We start from the raw sequence: 22,945 nt of genomic DNA, 5'->3' as shown, positions 1-22,945 counted from the left end.
TAACCTTGCATGAAATGTGGGATTTCTGTTACACAGTTGTGCAGGTGCCCTATTGGTTTTGTGGTTTTGTCATTGCATTTTCGTTTCCTAGAGGCAATATCTAAGCAATTATGTAGGACTTAAAAGAAAAATTGATGTATGCTTGTGGCTACTGTGTGGCTGCACTGTTCAAAAGTATTTCCAGTATGGTGAAAGTTGCTGAGAATGCTGTAAAATTAACATTGTGTTCTGGTTTCTCAGAGTACGCTTTCAGGTCTGAAGTTAATGAAGGTGTAGGGATCCCCAGAATCCCAGTTCATCCCATTGGGTATCACGATGCAGAAGTATTATTACGGTGAGTATACATCAGTCCTCCTTACTAGAAGTCAGTATTCACAAATGCACAGCAGTTTATTTTCTTTTTTAATGCTAAGACAGTAAAATCTGTGCTGTTACTTTATTTCATGTTCTTTTGTAGTAGTGTGTGTTTCAGGGAATGTGGGAAATTCAGAGTAATCTGTTTCTGGCATAATGCTTTTAGCAATTTTATAAACATACCCTTGGTTTAGGTGCAGTAATCATTAAGGAAATAGAAGGTTTTAGCCTCCTGGTCAGCTATAATTCTCTTGTTTTTCACTTAACAGTGCAATGGGAGGACCTGCAGCTCCCGACAGCAGCTGGAAAGGAAGTCTCAATGTGCCTTATAACATAGGTCCAGGATTTGCAGGCAACTCCTCTACACGGTCTGGTTTAACACTTGCCTATTTATGAAGTATTGCATGAGAAATCTCAATGAGAAAAATTATACAATACATCTGGAGATATTCTGGAGAAATTTATTTCTTTCTGAGTGTGCAAGACTTGGTTATTAGAATTTGAAAATAAGTTATCAAAACTATAGTTTTGCTCAGTGTCCACAGTGTCAATGGATAAAGAGATTCAGAGTGTACAGGTCCAACTCAGTCTTTCCAACTTTAACCCTTACTTTAAAGTTTCAGGCATTGTTTCACTGGTCCTGTTTGAAATGGCTATATAGCAGTAAGTAGACTTTTTTTTCAATACTGTTGTATTAACCCAAAACATCCTCCTTACTTTGAGTTTCCTTTTCTGATTCTGGTGCCCAAGATGACAGTAGGACAGCCAGCTTGTACCAGTCCAACAGGGAAGGACTGACAATGCAGTAATCTATGTGTGTTCCCTTGTCCACTGGAAGTCTCCCAGGATTTCTGTGAACTTAGAGCTGTGAAGTGTGGCAATGATCTGGGAGTCCATCAACTGTTACCCAAAGCTGGTAGGCCCCGTGATTGACAGACCTGAACAATAACAAGACAGAAGATCCCAACGTACATATATCTGACTATTTTGTTTGGGAGGAGCTGGCATTTGACCAGCAATACAATATTTGCAGTTTACATTTTTTCAGCTTTAACAGAGAAATGGAAGTGTCCAGGTCTCCAATACTAATGGAGTCACTTCCTACTGGACCAAACTATCTAACAATTGCATTTGGTGAAGGAAGATTTGACTGGCTACCAGGGACTGTCAATAGCATTCTTCCTTGCTTATAACTGATAAGATGTAATAGATAAAGCTGAAGATCTCTTTTCATAGAATCACAGAATGGTTTGGGATGGAAGGGGCCTAAAAGATTATCCAGTTCCAACCCCTCTGCCATGGGCAGGGACACCTTCTGCTAGACCAGGTTGCTCAAAGCCCCGTCCAACTTGGCTTTGACTTTTCTATTAATTTTTCACATAAAAATGCTTCTAATTTATGTGAGATAATATTCTATGAGGAGTTATGAGGAGTCATAGTGGACCAGAATGAACAATGTGTAAATATGGTGTATCATTATCACTACTACACCTCCTGTAAAACAAGACTATGACTGAATATATGATTTTATAAAGACTTAATTGATCATTATTCTTTTATGCTCTGCTTTAACACTAAAATGGGTAAAGTAGGAATAAATAAATAAGCATAAGAAAGCTTATTAGACATAAAGTGCTGTTTGGAATGGCTTGAAGAGCAACAGTGAAAAAAGAAACAATATGATTCATCTACAAAACATACACATGGGAAACATTTTTGAATGTTCTTTTTAACATCTTTAACTTGATAGGGTAACAGTTCTTGTAAATATGGGCTAATCCTACATACGCTTCTTTCTCAGAGTATCTCCATAACAAAATAAACTTTTTGAGCCTAGGTAGAAAGTCACTTGCACATGGGAAGTATGCAAGTGTATGCATGATCAAAGCACTGGTGTCAGTTATTTCTTGGGCAAAGATCCAGTAGCTGTCCTGAAGTAGGGTTTGATTTTGACAGCTATGCAGATTTGCTGTTGAAAAGATGTCAAATTTTAAACTCTTGGGGTTTTGCCAGACACAAAAGAAGCATTGTTTGATGCTTTGTTTCTAATATAGGTTAAGAGGGGCTGAATACTAGTACTATGATTATTATTACGTCTCCTAATAACTGAATTTCCTTCCTTTTTATTAAGTTTCACAAGTGGATTTTACTGGGGGGAAGGGATGGAGAATTGACGATTTTTACTTAGATCTGAAGTCCTCAACAGACATTTCAGTTCATTTCTGGATGAGTGTTTCCAATGACCTTCTTTCAGGATTCCATCTTATTACAAAAAATTGTGCTAGAAGACTAAAGTGTATTCTTTATAAAAATATGCATCCATAATTATAATTTTAGTAAAAATATATATGTATTTTTAATCATTGTATATGCTTTTCAGTTTACTCCTCTAATACACTATTATCAATTGACTTCCCTAAATAACAATTCAGTGAATGCTGTAAATATTTGAAAGTTTATAGATTGGCCCACTTCATAGGGCAATTTCTAAGGCAACTTTCTGTGAGCAGGTTAACCTGATGTGAAAAATGGGGCACTGATTCAGCATGACAGGTTAGATTAGTGCTAAACAAACACGCAAAGCAAAACAGAAGCAGAAGATTTCTGGCTTACACATCATTATTAACATTGACTTTTTATTGCCTTCTCAGTCAGAAATGGTTACTCCATCCTGCTTTTCATTTCAGAAAAGTCAGGATGCACGTTCATACAAACAATAAAATAACACGGATTTACAATGTCATTGGCATCCTCAGAGGAGCTGTGGAGCCAGGTGAGTATTGGGTGCTTGGTGATTTTAACTGCTTCTTCATGTTGTGTTATGTGAAGTCGTTCCCATGTTGCAAGAAACTTCAAGTGTTTTAGATAGACAGATAATATGGAATCTGAAAACCCTTTAGTAGTTGTCCTGTCCCTCCCATCACACTGTTTTTTATTGGCATTCCCAAGAATATATTTGAATGGGAATGCCAGAATGATAGATATCAGAGAATTGTTTATACTGCCTGTCATTTTACATTAGGTTTCCCATTGCAATAGTCATACATTTTGCCTTTGCAAAAATTAACACAAAATTAAAAGTACAGAAAACTAGTGATGATTTGGGACCTCAACATAATTGTTGATACCTAGTAGTAGTTTATATACATGAAAGACTTTTAAGTGGAAGTGTATGTATAAAGTATTTCTTGTCTTCATTTCTATACTTCAGTAGAATAAGTGAATGTTTGCAGATTACCTTAAAAATAAATCTGCAGCACTGGCACCAGTCTTCTTGTTTTGTCTGACAAGTAGGGATGCAATTAAAGAAAATACAGGTAGCCTAAATGCATCACAGAATCGCAGAATCATTAGGGTTGGAAGGGACCTCTGGAGATCATCCAGTCCAATGCCCCTGCCAAGGCAGGGCTACTTAGAGCAGGTTACACAGCAATGTGTCTAGGCAGATTTTGGAACGTGTCCAGAGTGGGAGACTCCACAACCCCCCTGGGCAACCTGTTCCAGTGCTCTGCCAACCTCAGCATAAAGAAGTTCTTCCTCATGTTGAGGTGAAACTTGTTATGTTTTAGTTTATGGCCATTGCTTCTCATCCTGTTGCTGGGCACCACTGAAAAGAGTCTGGCACCAACCTCCTGGCACCCACCTTTGAGATATTTATGTGCATTAATGTGATCCCCTCTCACTCTTCTCTTTTCTAGGCTAAACGGGATTGATATTGTGTGTTTGTTTCCAGACAGATATATTATTTTAGGAGGTCATAGAGACGCTTGGGTATTTGGTGGTATTGATCCAACCACGGGTGCAGCTGTTCTGCAAGAGATTGTACGGAGCTTTGGAAAAATGAAGATGGAAGGTAACTTAAAATTACTTAAAATGATCAATATGGAAACCAGCAGCTTTGAGGAACTGTGTTGAATGTCCCCATCAGCAGTTGTGTTGATTTAACTTTTCACCTCCACAGAAAGTTGTATTTCTTATTATGAAAGATGCAAATTCATTGAAGAAGTGCATATGTAGCCTTGCATCTTAGTTGGCTGAATTTATTGCCTAGTGTCTCTCATTGGTGTAACAATACGCTCTTAGCTGTGTGGAATGAAAATACTGCATTAAGAAGAAATGCCTCTGCAATAATATGCTCCTCTAAGGAGGTCGGGGGGATTTTTTGCTATACCGTTAAGTGCTATTTGTGAAGTGATTTCAATTACCTGTGGTGATCTTTCAGTAGACTTTCTAACTTCAAATTGAACTTCGAACTTTCATGTTTAATTATGTGATTGAAGGTTGGCGACCTAAGCGAACCATTATTTTTGCAAGCTGGGATGCAGAAGAATTTGGATTATTGGGATCCACAGAATGGGCTGAGGTAAATGGAAAAAAATAGTGTAAAGAAAGTAAAACTTTAAAGCCTGTTGCAGGCAGCTGCAATACCCAGTGACATCTATTCCTAGACTGCAACCAATAGCTTCACAGTAAAGTTGGAGAACGACAGACTCCTTCAGGGGCTGTGTGGCTCTCATGTATTTATACAAATTACCCACTTAATGTCTTACAACATAAGTGCACTAACTCTTCTAAGGTTTAAAAATCTACTTTGATTCCAAGCTAATGTCCTTCAGTGGTCCCTGTGTGGAAATCTAGCTGTTCATTTAACAGAACAGTGACACTTTATATAGCCTAAATTGATTTACTTTCTAACTTCCTGTTTGAGAAATAGCTTAGTTTCTATAAACTAAGGTCCATGTACCTGTGATCCATGAGCACACCAAAACCATTGTGTGGAAGCTAATCCTCCCAGGCAAATGAAGCAGTGGGTAAATCTATGAGTGAATAGTTCCATATTCCCGTGAAACTTCCAGTATCATAGAGTGTCAGGGGAAGGACAATAGATTAATCCTCTAGTGAGATCCCTAACTATACTCCTGCCTGATAGAAGGGTGCTGGAAAATTCAGAAATAAGGTTCTGAATGTTTTTCTCTTCCTTCCCTGTTGGGCATGTTCAGTTTTTAACCCTGTAAGTGGATTTGTTCAGCCCAAGTAAGAAATATAGTTCTTATAAGTGTTTTCATTGCTTTGTCTGTAAAATCCAAATTAGAAATGCAGCAGGCAGAAAATTGCCCAATGAAACACATTTCTACTGAACTATGGTAGTAGTACTGGCTGGTTTAACAGAAATGTATCATCTTGATGTTCTGTTAGAATTTTATTTACATGGTTACATTTAGGTAAGTGGATAGAAATTTCAAAATCTATCAAATAAAGTACTTGTATCTTTTGGCTTTAGTTTATTGTCATGCATTTCAGTAAAGCACAAAATTACATAGCAAAATTGCAGGTGTCAGAGGAGGCAGCAAAACCAGAAATATGCTTCCAAGCACCAAAGGGATTCCATCATTCTTCTGTAAACAAAACTGAGATTTCTATTGCTTTGGATTTGCACTAATTTTCTCTCTACATTACTTGGCTTCCAGCTGCAATAGACTCTCTGCACCTTACTGATGGTTTTGGGGACATTAGATGAAGAAAGCACAATCTCAATTATCTTTAAAGTCATTTGCTGAGAGATTTTAAAGAGTTGACATTAAAGTTTCATCCCATCTGAACTCCACTGGTAACAAAAGTATACTGTATAGAAAGCTTTATTTGTGCTTTCTTTAACTATGTGTCTGTGCACATATTTAGATGCTGTCAAGAAAAAAAACACCTATTTGTTTTGACTATGAGGAATGTGAAACAAGATCAATTTTTGTTGAGCAAGTCATGAATAAATTAGGAGTTCTTTTGATGTTTCATTTCTTCACATATTGCTACTGGTGTTCTGTAGTTTTTTGCTTAATAATTTAACATCTAGTAATCATTCATTATTTCATGAAATAGCAGCTGTAATAGATTAGAAAGCCATAACCACAAATCATATTTGAACCTAAATGGTTTTATATTGTTGTTTTCTTGCTTTATCTTCCTTCTCTTTTACACCTAGATTAGATTCAGTTTCTCTAGAGACAGTCCTCAGGGTTTAGATTCATGTTTTCCTGTAAAGCTGCCAGTAAATCTTGAGGAAAATTAACTCATGAGATTCACCATCTTCTGTGTAAGAAAAAGACTGCAACTGTGGCAACATCCTTTTGTTACATAGGCAATCTGCATTGCTCATAAATGAAGGCATTTCTTTAGTTGCAAATAAGCATTTGCCTATTTGCAAGGCCTTATGTATGCACATACAGGCTTGCTCCCTCCCTTCATAATCTTTTTGCAGAATCTCCTCTACCATTTGTTTTAAGCATATTAATTTCACCATGAAGTTATCAATTACCAGTTCAATTTTTAGTTCACATGACTTAGAGATGATTAGTTGGGTTATAAGTTGAATGAATCAAGTAATAATTACTAACCTAATTAGAATATCCATCACAAAGCCAAGACTTAGTTACTACCACTTACTGATTAGACTATTAATTTCAAATATAATTACCAGTTTGCAAAAAAATTCAACAAGTGTGTGCATATATTTAGCATGAAAGCAATGCTTGGTTGACTCAAACCAGTCAAATTCTCTTTAATAGGAAATGTCAGTGCCTTGACTTATCCCTTTTTGAAACGGAAGGGTGTAGAAATGACGGCAACACTCGGTTTATCATCAGTGTTAAAACTGAGTTCGCTGCTGAGTGCTCACATGAGTAATTATGGGTTCAAAGCATGGAGGAATTCTAGCTGACCTCATGGTCATACATTACATGTTCAAAAAAGCAATGCAGAGATAAAACACATGTATAACCTTAATTTACCCTGTTACAATTCTGTTCAGTAGTTTTCCTGTTCCACCTTGCTCCTGTGTGATGCATCCTACATTTTGTGGGTGTTTTCCACAGCAAATTAAGCAGGAATGAATTTCGTATGCCCAGATCATGGACCCATCCTCAAATGTTAACATAATTAGCAAGGTACACAGTGCTACTTATCCTGATGGGGCTCTTAAAAGTAATGTTGTAAAACCCAGTGTGCTTAACATGCTCTTGACTAAATTTCACTAGTTGCAAGTAGTAATTACGCTTTTACAACCCCAGGAAAATGTCAGAGTCCTCCAAGAACGGGCAGTTGCTTACATCAACTCGGATTCCTCTATAGAAGGTGGGTCTTTAATTTTTAAACTCACTTTACTTCACAGATGCCAATGTTAATAGTTTGCTGTGTATTATTTATTGCACCCAGAGCTGTCAAACATGACAGATAATGTAATGTTCAGGGTAAGTGCAGCAAATCCAGAGTTAAGTGGAGAAAGGGAATAATTTGAATGCTCATGTTGCTTGCTTTTGCACATAGCATCATCCATGAGCTACAGCTCATGTGTCTGGAGTCCAGAATGTTTCATCTGGAAGAGTTTAGTATTCTGTTCTAATGAACTGAGCAGTCTGAATGTTGAACTCTCTCGTAACTGCATTAGCTTTAATTTACAATTACAGTTTTAATATATGACAGGCTGCTCCTTGTTCTGCTTGCAGTTCCAGCTTCTTTCCCTGTGGAATTATATTTGGGACAATACCTTATTATGATTTTAGGACAAATTGTTTCGAGTCCTTAGGGTTACATTTTGTGGCAGTGGAACCCATTTTGGCACTTTGGGCCAGTGTGATCACCTTTGTTCATTGTTATGAGGAGGGTGACCATGAAGGGAGTTACATATGTATTATGGCAGGACTCTTCTAGAAAAATAAGTGTTGAAGAGTGTTTCACAAAAACATCTGATCCACCATCATCCAATTTACTCTGATCTTCAGATTATGAGATGAATCTGTCATACAGGAACACTGCTTAGAAACCTGACTTTGAATTTGGGGCACAAAACTAAGACCTAAATCACAAAATCCTTCTTACGTTATACTGAGCTTTATTACAGAAGGACTTCATTTACTGCTGTCTGTGCTGAAATAAAAGTAGAGTCCTGTGAAGCAGTCCTTCCTCATAACCTCAGTTATTTAGGGCATTGCCCTTCCCATGTTAAACCCAACTGATTTGGGATCACTGTGTGTGACTGAAATGGGTATTGACAGGCATATTTAAGAACTCTTTTTATTCTTGTCAGCTGAAAATTTTGTTTCTCACAAAAGGATTGTAAAGAAAGAAAAGCCAAACCCAGTTTCTCAGTTGGAATTGGGATACAGGGAGGGTAAAGGCAGTTCCTTCAATTATGCAGCCTACATACTGTGTAAAAAGTAGAGCAGAATTTCACGCCTAGAAGATCTCACGAATGAAATAATAGCTTTACACTGCTTCATATTCTCTGCATGGATTGTAACACATATACTTTGGTTGGTTTGCAGCCAACGTGCTGCTGTCTTAACAATTTTCTTCTAAATCTTGATTATTCAAACATGTCTCTTGCTTTATGCATTAAAGAAAATATGAAAGTAAAACCACTGGAAAAGAAATATGTAATAAGGAAAAGAAGACCATACTCAGTGTACTGTTTTAAGTATCTTGCACATCTTTCACCCGATTGGGCATTAAAATCCTCCGTAAAGCCATAGCATCCGTGTACTCTGCTGATTATTTTGTTTATCATTGTACATTCTCCACAGCGCTTTATATGCCACGTTTTGACCAGCAAATTATTCACTGTCTTTTAAAAATGGAAAACAGAATAGTGCGTCATACTTTTGAGCATTTTTGTGACTCTAATTTCCAGTTCTCAAATATAGACTGTCCTTGGAAACATCATTAACGTTATCTGGTATTTTTTCCATCATAATGGGGTTTTCTGTAATAGTAAGTGTAGTCCTTTTGTGAGTACACGCTGCGCAGAGGATGACCCAAATATCTAAAGCTCTGTCAATAGCCTAACTATGTCATCTGAGAGCTTATGTTTTATTATGTCCCAGCTTTCTCGTCCCTCTCCTTCTCTTTGTTGTTGTCTGTATTTGAGGGCAGAGGTGTTTGCCTAACTGCTACCTGGTGGTTGTAGTACATAGACAAGATGCTTTACACTCCTGCCTGCCTCAAAAGTGGCCATAGTTTCTCCTGATGGGGCTCTTGTTGCTGTAACTGACAGCTTCCGCCTGAGATACGTATGTAGTTCAACATAGCCTGCAGGCAATGTGGAAACCTTATGGGTGTAAAGCATAGCAGCCACATCATGGAGGTAAAAGGGGGGGTTTAGGAGACAGTAGGTGAAAACATTACTCTTCATCTTTGCTGCCTCCTGTTTGGGTGAGACTGAGTTATGAAATATAAAATGCCAAATGTCTTGCAAGTCTCTTGCTCAAAAGACAGCCCGTCTTTCAGATACAGGCTACAAAAACATTGAATGAATACTCTTTAGGATAAAAGAAGAAGCAGCTGCATTGAAAGACTTCTTAAAACGTCTTCCAGGGAATACGCCTTTCCTCCTGCACAGCTCCTCAATGCACTGAGTTTATTTTTAACATCCTCCAAAAAGTTACCATTGCCTTCTGTTTAACACAGGCTTCAGGGAGTGTGTGAGTGACAAGGGCCTGTAGCTAATGACGGATAGTTAGGCATAATTTACAACTGTGGAAATGATTAGTTTCATTACAGTGTATGTGCCGTAACGGGTGCATCATTGTCATGGCATAGCAGTAGCTTATACAATATGACCATATAGCCTTTTTCTGTGTATATTCTGAGGCAAAAAACTAAATTCTTGCTTTGGAGTCAAGAAGTTTGTCTAAGAAGGGACTGCAAAGTTTAATCCGTTAAGAAGATAATGCCTGTGGTATGTGAAGGCAAATTTCCACATCTTTCTTTCATTTTCAGGTAACTACACACTAAGAGTTGACTGCACCCCTCTTCTCTACAAACTGGTGTATGATCTGACAAAAGAGGTACAGAATCAGTGTGTCTAGTATTTGTGATTTTCTAAGAATGTAAAAGTGGAAGTTTACTGGATAAAATCAGATTATTAAATAATATTGGATTTATCTTATTGCTATGCTGGAAGAATCTTGATCCCACCAAAATCTGTGGCAAAACATTCCCCATCAGTAGTACACAGTCCAGGCTCACAGTTCCTCAGTATTAGAAAGGTTGAAATGTGTTACTGACTTCAGTGGAATATTGTTTGCAATATATAGTAAGAATAATAATAATGAAAACAAGATAATAAAAAGCAAGATCACTTCTCTGAAGTGATAAGCATTCAAGTAAATTACATTTTAATTTTCCCTTTCATGTGCCAAAGAGCATCTATTAATTTCCACAGTGGCAAGCTACCATTTTTCATCCTGTCTGTTCCCCCTGAGATTCCTTCATATCTTGCTGAGACCCTGAAACCCTGTGATAAATACTGAGGGATTGAGTGGGGTTTGCAACAGGCCAGATGTATGGATTTGCGTGATTTCATGCAGTCTGATCATGTCTCCTTTGCTTTCACCTCTCTGGATAAATTATCATGAGGCTGAAAGATTGTGATCCACTAAAGCATGACTCTTCATCGGCCATGTGAGGAGTTAACCAGGTTAAGCACCTAGCATGAGCCTCTGTCACTATCCTCAGATCTGGAATCATCTTGATGAACAGAAGACATCTCTGTCTGACTTAAAAGCAGTCATAGAAACAAATATCATTAGGATGAGAACTTTTTGACCAAATGTGGTTCTCTACTCTTGTACAGAGAATCATAGAATAGTTGGGGCTGGAAAGGACCTTCAGATCATCCGGTTCCAACCTCCCTGCCATGGGCAGGGACACCTCACACTAAACCATGTCACCCGAGCTCTGTCCAACCTGGTCTTGAACACCACCACGGATGGAGCATTCACAACCTCCCTGGGCAACCCATTCCAGTGCCTCACCACCCTCACAGTAAAGAACTTCTTCCTTATATCCAATCTAAACTTCTCCTGTTTAAGTTTGAACCCATTACCCCTTGTCCTATTACTACAGTCCCTAATGAACATACAGAATTCTCAAACTATTTTCCCCTGATATTAAGGGAGCCCAGGTGATTTGTTCCCACATAGAAGTATGCACTGTAATGGCACTTGGTAGGATGACTCCAGCTACTAGTCTCCCATCCCAGTAGAAGCATTGATTCTGAGTTATATTCCAATACATTGCACTTTAACACTGTAAATGCCATGGTTTGAATCTAGGGAATTTTATCTATGCTATTCCCATGTTTTTCTTTTCTTTCCCATATTTTTTTTTCCTTATTGAGTCTATTTTACTCTTTCTTCCCTGGGTGGGAAGAAGCCATGCTTCTTCAAACATTAGCTGTGACAGTTGGCACACTGAAGGGCATTCTGTTTCACCTATAAACATTTCCATATCCCCAGTGATGTACAGCCCTAGATATAATAATTAACTTTTTGTCTGCAACAAGCTAATTACTCATGGGTATGTTTTTGTGCAAAAGACAAAGCGAAAAAGTGCTCTGGGCTAAAAATAGCATCTCAGAAAACTATTTAACTATTGCTGGGTTCAAGTAGAAAGCCTCCATTAAAGTACCATTCTAACTGCTTGAGAATGGCTTTTGGGGAACTTTTCCTATTGAGTGCTATTTAAGCTTTTAACAGTAGAAATATAATATAAACAATAGAAAACCTGACAGCTATTCCATAATTCCATGCTGTCTCCCTGCTGAAAAGCTCCCAGAATTACATTATATTCATCCATATTCATAGCTGCATTTATAAAGGGGATTATTTTATGGCAGTGAGCTGTCAGTGACCATTTCTTAAAGCCGTCTGAGTCTTGTCAGTTTGTTACAGACAAAATCCACAACTTCTTTTCTATTATTCTACAGAGCAGGATTCTGTAACAGCATTCTGATTCTCTGCTGGTCTCTGTTTTATGTACACAGACAAACCTTTACAGTGATTCAACACTGTAGTTTTCGTTTCTGAGCTATCTTTCATTAACCAGTGTTGATGTGCCACCAGGGACCTCCAGTGACCCATAAATCACAGGCTGTGAACCTTTTGTTTGAGTTTTTCTGTAAGATTATTCACAGAGATCATTGGCATTTTTCTAAGGAAAAAGATGTTTTGATGGATCCTTGGACAGAAGTCAGGGATACCAAAGGGTGTTTGCTGAAGGACCACTTATAGCCAGGACACCATTTTTGCTGTCATAGAAGCATACATACAAATGACTGAAAAATGTGACACATCTTTTACTTGGCTTCCTGCTTCTAGCATCACAGAATAAAATTCATTTAAGGGTTTAAACACCTTTATTCTCCAGGTCCCTAAAAATTCCAGTGGATAGGATTAGGAAAAGAGGGAATGAAGCTAAAGCTAGAAGAGGCGAGATCTGTTTTACAGAGGGTTCTGCTTCATTTTCTTTCTCCTTTTCCCCCCGACCTTTCACTTGCATTTAAATAGCCTCTTACAAAGATAACCAAGGACTACAGTCTGTACCTTTGGTCTTTTCCACTAATCTGAAAAAAGCCCCTAATTTCTCTAAGGGCTAAAGGGACTAAAGCAGAGTGATTATATTCTTAGTTTTGCTATTTCAGCTGCAGTGCACTTGATTTTGGATGACATTGGGAAGCTGGACATACACGTATCAAAGCCTCAGTTCATTAAGTCTTTGCATATCCTGGTTGTTAGTTCCTTCCATAGGAATAATGAGAGGTCCTGTACATCTCACAAGTCATTGTTAAGTCTTGGAAACAGCACAAATGGGATTAAAATGGTCTATGATGTGCTTTGCGTCAGGCTTTTGCATAGGACTGAGTTTCATTCATGAAGCCCACTATGTGAGATGCTTTTCATGGTTGGGATCCCTAAATGTATGTAATAAATGTAAATAGTGTGTGTGTACTTCCCTGCATGCAGCAATGTAAAGGTCTCCTTTGATAGAGTTGAGTTACAGGTACTTCCAATGAGACTGTATTTTCCTTTCCAGATTTTAAGCCCTGATGAGGGTTATGAAAATAAGTCTCTTTATGAGAGCTGGCTTGAGAAAGACCCTGCAAGTGAGAATAATAGCTATCCCAGGTAAGTTGTTAATCTTTCTTGTCTTTCCCAATATTTTCATCTTACCATAGAATGGCTACTCGCCAGAATTTTTCAAGATGTGCTATTGATGACAGCAATACAAAACCTTTTAGCACAAGGTGACTTTCTAGCAATATCTTTTAAAGTAAAATAAAATCAAATTTTATGACTTTGTTAAAATGAGAGTGACATCTATGCTTGCTGGAAAATAAAACCTCACTCTTTTTTAAAGGCTTTTTATTAGCAGAACAGCAATTTGGAAAGCAATCAAAAAAGAGCAGGGCAAAGAGAGAATTCAAAATGCAGTTTAGTCGCGCTATTAGGTGAGATAATATCAAAATTGTTAGGATAAGCAAATGCTCAGTTGAAAGATACTGCCTAGAGTGGTAATTACTTGTTCTTTGTTTATGCAAGATAAATGTAATATATTACAAATCCATATCCGAGGGTATTAAAACTTCATATTTGAAGGTATTAAAACTCCAAACCACTCTGAGCCTGTGACTCAGGGCTAAATCCTATTCACAATGTGTCATTACTCACGGAAGGCAAACAGAACTGCCCCGTTGTGGGATTTGACCAAAATGTTCTGCATGTATTACCCTACCCTTCAGACCCTGTTGAGTGTCTAGATTCATTAGACTCACTGAGGTTTCTTCCTTTTGAAAAAGCTACCAGATCTGATCTTTCTCAGTTGATACAAATAGCTCCTTGCAGAAATTTACACTGACTGAAGAATTCCAGCTGGAATAGAAGAAACTTGTTTCTTTTTTAGCTGAGAAACACCGATTACGCACCAGGCCAGACATCCAAACCTAAAGCTTAATATAAAGCTTAAATAAATATTTGAACATACTTAGAATATCACATCTGTCTCTTTTCTTTCCCTCTGTTTTGCCTCCCTTACCCAGCAGATGGCAATATCTACTTGTAAGTAAGAAATGCTAATTGTCTGCAGTGGAAATTACTTCTCAGGCTTTGACTCTACTGTGGAATATCCTAAGTATATAAACACATCTGTCTTTACATATATTGCTGCCCAATTCATATTAGTTTGGAAATAGATTATTATTGTTTTAAGATTGCAGAAACATACCTGATACAATTTTATGTCTCTTGTGCATAATACGTACAGGGTTTTTTTAAGTGTGCTCAATGTCATAATGGGGATTGCTACCTTTAAAAGATCTTCCTAGCAATATTGGATACTGAATTAGTGCAGTGGAGTAAAATCAGGTAGAGCCATTAAGCGTGCCACTCATCTAGTCTCTGATCCTACAAGTGTCTCTAATGCACCCTCCAGCAGAACTGACCTCAGTTTCTGTCAAAGATCTGCATTTTGCATAAATTGCTACCATAGCAAACAGGAAATGCTCTCAATAAGATGTTGCCTTTTCTATACGTAGAATAAACAAACTGGGATCAGGCAGTGATTTCGAAGCTTACTTTCAGCGACTGGGAATTGCAGCAGGCAGAGTCCGTTATACCAAGAACAGGGTAAGTCTTCCAGACTGCTTGAAGTTCGTAGTGCTGAGCAGTCATCTTTTAAAAGCATTTGTTCATGATTAATGCAAAAGCTTCAAAGAATCTTTCTTAGACTGGTTTGTATGTCAGTTTTGTTCCTTAATTTAGCAAGAAACCTAAATGTTTGGAGAATGAAACATGTTATAGTAATGTGTATATTCTATAGGCTGTCAAGGGCACAGAAGGGTATTTATAGAATCTGAGGTGAAGTGTATATTTATTTTCACCTTGCTATTAGTAGGGCCCTTAATATACAAATATGCCCAGACTGTGTTCAGAAATAGCTACACGAGATAAAAAAGGGCCATGATGGGGGACTTCTGCTACCCAAAACTGTTCTCATTCTTACTGAAAGCAATCTTTGCACAATGGAACTGAAGGCAGGCCTGTGTAGGTAGGGAGAAAGTGGCCAGCTCTCTTCACCTTGTGTAACAGTCCATGGATTCGTGTTGATTTAGTTTCTTAAAATGAGTGCACCAAAATGGAAGGATAATAAATTGTGGTTTGTAGCAAATAGCTTTTTTTCATTTGGAATCTGTGTAAAACATCATAGTTAAGTGATCAATACATCCCTTAACTGCAGTTAGAATACAGGGCACTGACAAATTTGCTTGCTCTTTTCCAGAAAGCAGACAAATTCAGCAATTACCCTGTTTATCACACAGTGTACGAGACCTTCGAGTTAGTGGAAAAGTTTTATGACCCCACCTTCAAGAAACACCTAACAATTGCCCAGCTACGAGGCAAACTGGTTTATGAACTGGCAGATTCCCAGGTCATTCCATTTGACTGCAGAGATTATGGAGAAGCCTTAAGAGAGTATAGCAATAGAATTTATAAATTGGCCAAGAAACATGAAGAACAGCTGAAGCTTTACAAAGTGTCATTTGGTGAGTAATAGCCATAAAGCTATTTCTTAAGTGTGTTAATTAAAATCATGTAGGGACACGTTGTATCTGTTACAGCTGTGAAACTGAATTCTTTACTTTCCTGTTTTAATTCTGCCATCATATTAAAGAGCCTCTTTTTTCTTTTTTTTCCTAAATAAAACATGGGTTTGACACATTATTGTCTCGATGAGAGGTTTATAACAGTTTTTATATTATTAATTATGGGCATTATGACAGTGCTCATGAGAAATCATAGACCTCAAATGCAGAACAAAGATACATCAGCCTGCTTCTCACTTTTTTGTTCAAGAAGACAAAGGTTTATGGCAACTGCCTGGAACTTGAGAGAAACAGGTTCCCATTCCTCCTCAGCCAAAGACTCCATCTGACCCTGGGAAACTTGCTTTCCATCTGTCTCAGTGCCTGCCTACCACTTTTAGGCCACAAAACCACTTCTCTAACTCTTCTGCAGAAATACCTCCATTTGTTGAGCCCTTGAGCACATTGCAATGAAGCATATAAACCAGGTCTGAAGCAGCAGAGTGCTCTGGATCCCAGGCTAGGATAGCCTCCACCACCACCATCTTCATCTCCCTCTTTCTCTTCTTACCTCATTCACTCTTTGTGCTTCTGTACCAAGGAAGATTTTTTCAGGTGGTCCCAAGTGACTCGCTATCCAATGGGCCCATGGTTTAGAGATATAAACTGCCTTTGAGAGACGCAGAACTTCTTTGAGGTTGTGTGAAACATTAACTCATCTTGGATCCTCATTTGGGAAAAATTAATAATTACATTTAAAACTTCATATAATGGCTTAGGGGAAAAAAAATTGTGACTAATTTGAAAAGACACCCATTTTTGTACGAAGGCCACTTGAGACAGAAGAAGCCTTGTGTGATGGATCGTCTGCTCTGAGACATCGCATGACAGATTTATTTCAATCCTTGTGAGGAAATATCAAAATTGGAATTAATTTTTGCAGCAGTAGAACATCTACCAAAATTTTTGTTAAGTCACTTATTTTCCTTGAGTTTCTGTCTCGTTTCGGATTAGAAGTTGCTCAAACTACTTTCTGACCAACACAACAACATTTGTTCCTAGATTCCAGAAGCAATCATCTTCTTTTTAACCACTTAAACCTCTCCTTAATAACTTTATACTTGTGTCAGTTTGACCAGGTTTTTTGCAAATTGTGTTTTTCAATCTTTTCTTTATTTTCAGTTTTTTTCTCTAATGCCTGATCAGTTTTAAATTATTTCTTGAATAAAACTATAATTTATGATTCTTGCTTATTCTGTCAATCACACCAGGGTATATTCAAATACATTGGCAGATTTTGCAATACAGTGTAAATTAAAACTAATTTAACTCAGCAGTTTCATAGTTGCCTTGTGACAACACTGAAGGTCAGAAAAGTGTTAATTAAGCCGAATAAATCACATAATTGCCCTTCATAATAATAGATTAAGGTTCTGTTTGCTTTTGGATTCCCATTTCAGCTGTTCCTTTGCAAAAATGAAGGTTGAAAACCTTCTTTTCATGAAATATGCACTTGCAGTCATATGCTATCGCATATTTTCTAACATAACCAACACTGACAACACTGAATAGTGATCATGGGCAAAAATTCTCTTATTATTTTCAGATGATCTTTCTTTTTTTCCTCTTAAATCCCCTCCTACTGCTTCTGAAATATAATCCACTGCCATGATATAGCCATGATGTCAGCAGGGTAGAACTCTGTCCTCCGGCACACTGGAAACTATTGCCTTGGCCGTGGGCAAGTGTAAATTCTCACCCTCACAAGGTGACATAGGTCTGTCTATTCTGCAGTCCATAAAGGGGTTGCATACATAAAATCTGTGCCTATAATTGTGTAAACTAAAGAAAAATGTTAATACAAGAACAAACAAGTGTAGGCTGGTAATGAATAAATAGGTTTCCTAGAAATAGAAGAGCAAATGAGACTGCAGAACAGCTTTCAAGAGGAGTCTTGGGAACAGAAAGCCTATCACACCAAATAGTGTGATAAATCTGGCTACAGAAGGCCTGGCACACTAAAATAGTGTGATAAATTTATAAACATTAAAGGGCCAGACTTGTCAACAGGGGACTGGATTTAGGAGATGACCTAAACACATGCCCCTATTCCAGTATAATCAAAGAGAGGATACTGAAACTTGTGGGCAAAAGGTACAAGTTGTAAACCTTGCTTCTTTGTAATTGAGTTGATTTTTGGTGAGGCCAGAAGTTGTCCTCATAATACTCACCTTATTACTTATTCTACAGAAATTAGTTATATAAATTGATAGTTTTGCCAGGTTTGTATCTAACAGACCCTTTCACAACTGTTGTTGTTAAAAGAAAGGCCTGCTACTTCTTTGGTGAAGTTATTCCACATGGCTTGGATGTACTGCCAAGGACAGAGCTGGAAAAAGCACTAACTCACCTGCACATAGCCAGGCATAACAGGCAAAATTCCAGGGTCTGAGCAGCAGCACTGTGCGGGGACCATGGGGGATCATGGCAGAGACACAGCTGGTACTGTAACTCTAGTGCCCGCATGGAGAAATCACAGGCCTTGGATACTTTAATCTACCCTGTCTATCACTGTGTTCCATGAGTTGAGTCTTTACACTTCACCCAATACTATTCAATATCCATATCGCACTCTTCTGTTATGATATGAATAGGACATAATGTTCCAAGAGGGAAGTCCTGCCATTCTTCCACAGCCTGCTAGCAGAGACAGTATTTTTGATGTAAGTCAGGCTATTTATACCTGAACGATGCAGTGCATCCCTTTGTTAAAAAGGAAACTGCAGAGTTCTCCATTTGCAACACCAGCCCATTGTCTCCTTGCCAGGCAGAGGGAAGATGTGTACCTTTGAAAGCTTTATCAAGCATTCTGCTTTGTAGTTGACCTTGTTGCGCAAGGTCTATTACTGCAAGTAGTGCAGCTCTTTAAAGTCTCCACTAGTGAAACAAATGAATGATGGAAAGATAACAAAATTAATGCAATTGTATCAGCAAAACAAATGTATTTTTTCTCCCACTGGGTAACTGAAAGGTGTATTGGGCTCAGTAGATGCTGTGAAGTTGTTCACAAAGTCCTTCCTTTTTTAGATCCTCTTTTTTCTGCTGTGGTCAACTTCTCAAAGGCTGCTGATGAATTTCACAGGAGACTTGAACAAGTTGACAAGAAAGAGTAAGTTTGAAAAAAACATGGTTTATATATAAATATATAAAATGTTTTATATATAAATATTTCAATATAGAGATATCTGCCTTAGGTACCCAGGGTGGCAGTTCTTTCTTTCCAATAACTATACAGGGAGTCTCTCCGATTAGTATAAAATGGAGCTCTTTAACTCCAAGACAGGCAGTATGTGCTAAGATGAATTCTGCTTGCTGTGATGAATAGTATCAGCTGTAGAGCTTATTACTAGCATCACCTTGTCATGAAAATGATTGCAATACATGCAAAAGGCAGGTAGCAGTGAAAGGTAAAAGTTGGACTTTTCACCTCATGTTCAGTGCAAATGAAGTCATGTTTCCTCACTGTGTGAAACCTCTGTCTCCATTTCCCGCAGTCCAGTCACAGTGCGAATCATGAACGATCAGCTGATGTTTATAGAAAGAGCTTTCATCGATCCTCTTGGATTACCAGGAAGGAAGTTTTACAGGTGAGGAATGAGGTTTCTTGCCCAGCTGCCTACGGCACTGTGGTTTTGAAAGTGAACATCACACTAACCGATGCATCAGCTGAACTGCTCTTCATATAGGCCTCACATAGGAATTACAGCTTAACTGATGGGTTTAGATAATATCCAGTGTGTAGATGGCTTTGTTTATAACATCTGAGGAGAATTCCTTGGCTGCACCAGTCTCGTGGTGCCTAATTCCTCTCCTGGGGTCTGGCACTAAGTTTTTATTCACCATCCTACTCTGTGACTTTTCCTTGCAGCTGTGTAGCACTACTTCTGTAACCACTTGCTCTTTTAAAGCTGTACTAAGTGAGGATTGAGTGGAGAATCAACTGTAATGAAAAGAAAGGAGAAAAGAGGGTGGAGTAAAAGGGAGAAGAGGATGAGAACAGATGTGTAATGAAAATCAGGAGAAGTCCAGAAGAGAGGGTTTGGAGAGAGACCTTTGAACACAGGATAGATGAAATCCCATGAGCTGTGCTGTAGAGTCCCAGCTGCCCCAGCTTTGGCTGCTTCTGTAGATACAGCTATTAGCTTAAATAATTATTAGTTATTCTTGAAGTTTTCTCTCTACAAGCACATGGGCCCATACATTTTATAGTGCACCACCATACATTTTATAGTGCATTTATTAATAACACTTGGCAACAAGCTAACTGCCAGTGTCAGGTGTGTGACTGCCTCACTTTACTCTCAGCATCCCCATCTACTAATGACTGGCTGTATCTAAGTCACTGATTGATGGCTTTCACACCAAGCCAGAGAAGTCCCTCAGGCAGGTAGAATTTGAGAATCACTCTTCCATCCTCTTAGGATAAACTGTCATTCACGCTTCTGGAAGAATGAAATGGTTGTTTCCTACAGTTCTTCTTGTTGGGTATTAGGTATCACTTAGAGCTGTCAGGACTTTTTAACTTGTTTTTTTACTGGCTTGCATTTATTGATGTAGTTTTAGTGCTTATTTTGATTTGGGAAGCCTCTCACGAGCTACAGATGTGCTTTGATACTTCCTATGAACAAAATCAATTTAAAAGCAGATCAACAACTATTCATTATTTAAGGAAAAAATCCCACCAACAAATGAAATTGATTCTTTTGCTCAGTTCTGCCCCAATATGATCACTTCTCCTCTGAAGAATTCATGCTTTTCTCAAGAATTATCCAGTAGATTTTTTTCCCCTCCTTTTACATTCCTTTCCCAGACCTTCTGCTTCCACCTGTCCTTTTATACACAGCAAGATGTCCTGTGTATTTGGTAAGTTCTGATTTTGACGAGGTTCACAGCTGCTTTATGTAGCGTACAACAGTTCCCTACAATGATCACACACACCATTAATGGTTACTTTAATTATTTAGTATAGTCCTATTTTCCTCTTTCCCCTCCCCAGGCATGTCATCTTTGCTCCAAGCAGCCACAACAAGTACGCCGGAGAGTCCTTCCCAGGGATCTATGATGCCATGTTTGATATTGAAAGCAAAGTGGATCAGCGTGAAGCCTGGGAAGAAGTTAAGAGGCAGATTTCCATTGCAGCCTTCACTGTGCAGGCAGCAGCAGGGACACTGAAAGAAGTAGCAGAGGATGATGGCTTCGATAAGCTCAAACAGCCAAGTCACAAGTGCAGCTTATTGAGCCTGCTGCAGTGACCCAGTCTCTTCTGACTGCCTGCTGTACTGGAGTTCCCAACCTTCGGAATGTGTGTGAGTGTACTGGTGGGGTGAGCAGGAGCTTTGCATATCAAGGAACTCCCGAGTTAGAAGATTCTGCTTCCCTGATACTGACAATGCTCTTGCTTTAAGAACAGTCCTAGGTGGAGGCAAATTTGGGGGTAGGGGAAGGAAGAATTAGTTCCCAATTAGAGTTTCCTGAAAGATCTGCCAATTTTGAGGACCCTTTAGTTTAGATGTACAATTAGGAACCCCATTATTTGCCAAGCTGCCTGTAAATCTTGCCCATAGCAGTGATCAACAGCACACATATAGAATTCTACGATTCTTTATCAAGATTAAAAAATACAACACTGCTCTGCACCTGCATTTTTCTTGTTGGGGTAATTACTTTTATAACACAGGACACCAAAGGCACCTCTGTATTTCAGAATGTATTCTGCAGGGCTGGTGAACACTCATTTCAATGATTTGCTTTCTTCTCCCACAAAAGCAGTACCAGCCATTCTTGATAATGAGAGGAAACAGCAGCTTAGATGCAGAAATCCAACAGCAATTCCTCAGGGATTCAGTGTCCATCCCTCTCAAAGTCACTGGGCCTCCCTCCTCTACTGGCACTTTGGAAAATAAAGACTTTGTGGGATAACCAGACATTGACCTCCCAGCTCCTTTTGGCACTTTCATTAGACCCAAACCCATTATGGCAGCTTTTGTTCCTATATTTTCCTGGAAAATCATCTTTCATTAACTGTCTTCTTCCAGTTGAGGGAGCTGGAGGGCATTGGCACTATTGGCAAGGGGCTTGAGGTTATTCTGCTTTTAAATAAGACCTGAAGGAAGTTTCGCATCAGGAGCTGCTTTTGCGTTCAAAGAGAAACTGAAATGCATGAGAAAGGTCACTGTACAAGACTGTTTAATTTGTAGAAAAAACAATTCTTGCTTCATTTGCCCTTTAAATGTACTTCTCGTCTATATGCTCTATGAGTAATAAAAGCGCTAGAATTTTATCTCATCATGTTCCAGTTTGTGGGAGTTGATGATAGCCCATTTCTTCTCTTACGTAAAATATTCCACGTTTTTTCTCACAACCATAAAGTTGCACCAGGTTGTGGGAATAAAATCCTTTTTGTTTTATGGGGAACAGAACAGAAGTGGTACTAAAAGAAAGACAGAATTAGAGAAACAGGACAATTAGTAGGCTACAGAAGGAGTTGTTCTCATCTCAGGCACCTTCCATTCAGGCATTACTGTAGTTCAGTCCTTCAGGAAGTCATTTTGGGGTATATGCCACCAAGAGGCTTTCATTAGCATCACTTCCGTTAAGCCTTCTGAAAGATGAAGGACTTGTGTACCTGTGGATGTTCTGCTCATAGCTTATTGTTAAATTGCTTTTCACAAATCAAGACTTAGGCACATGAGGAGGAAATTCCTCTCCCAAAGTCCAAGATTTACTCTCCTGTTGGAGAAAGGAGTGCCTGACCAACCTCATCAGCATGCACAAGACACAAGTAGTCAGTGCTAAGAACACCAGAACCGTGACTACATAGAATCATAGAATCACAGAATAGTTTGGGTTGGAAGGGACCTCCAAAGCTCATCAAGTCCAACTCCCCGCAATGAGCAGGGACATCTTCAGCTAGATCAGGTTGCCCAGCCTGGCCTTGAATCCCTCTAGGGATGGTGCCTCCACCACCTCTCTGGGCAACCTGTGCCAGTGTTTTACCACCCTCATTGTAAAGAATTTCTTCTTTATGGCTGTTATTTTCTTGACTTCTACGTGATGAGGCCACACGCCGTTATTGAGTTGTTCACCTCCACATCTGTAGCTTAAGGTGCTGCTGAAGGATGT

At 38.6% G+C, this 22,945-nt stretch overlaps 1 protein-coding gene across 2 annotated transcripts in view; it reads left to right on the top strand.

Annotated features, from left to right (window-relative positions):
- Nucleotides 1-22,534, top strand: part of LOC130593677 (N-acetylated-alpha-linked acidic dipeptidase 2-like) — a 31,418-nt gene extending 8,884 nt beyond the window's left edge. The window contains exons 7-20 of one of the 2 annotated variants that reach the window (XM_057399016.1): nt 241-334; nt 624-722; nt 3,042-3,127; nt 4,088-4,207; nt 4,635-4,717; nt 7,416-7,479; nt 10,123-10,190; nt 13,219-13,310; nt 14,717-14,807; nt 15,460-15,724; nt 18,851-18,932; nt 19,318-19,410; nt 20,634-20,686; nt 20,820-22,534. In XM_057399016.1, the coding sequence (XP_057254999.1) occupies nt 241-334; nt 624-722; nt 3,042-3,127; nt 4,088-4,207; nt 4,635-4,717; nt 7,416-7,479; nt 10,123-10,190; nt 13,219-13,310; nt 14,717-14,807; nt 15,460-15,724; nt 18,851-18,932; nt 19,318-19,410; nt 20,634-20,686; nt 20,820-20,995 (1,466 nt within the window). In that variant the 3' untranslated portion in view covers nt 20,996-22,534. The remainder of the gene's footprint in view (nt 1-240; nt 335-623; nt 723-3,041; nt 3,128-4,087; nt 4,208-4,634; nt 4,718-7,415; nt 7,480-10,122; nt 10,191-13,218; nt 13,311-14,716; nt 14,808-15,459; nt 15,725-18,850; nt 18,933-19,317; nt 19,411-20,633; nt 20,687-20,819) is intronic. The other variant, XM_057399015.1, reaches the window with a different exon arrangement.
- The last annotated feature ends 411 nt before the right edge of the window (nt 22,535-22,945 follow it).

This window comes from Pezoporus wallicus, unplaced genomic scaffold (genome assembly GCF_028554395.1).
Source record: "Pezoporus wallicus isolate ANWC-B61680 ecotype Strahan unplaced genomic scaffold, APGP_CSIRO_Pwel_v1 contig_3876, whole genome shotgun sequence".
Taxonomy (NCBI): Eukaryota; Metazoa; Chordata; class Aves; order Psittaciformes; family Psittacidae; genus Pezoporus; species Pezoporus wallicus.
The sequence above is the reverse complement of the archived record's forward strand: the minus strand, read 5'-3'. Positions and strand labels throughout refer to the sequence as shown.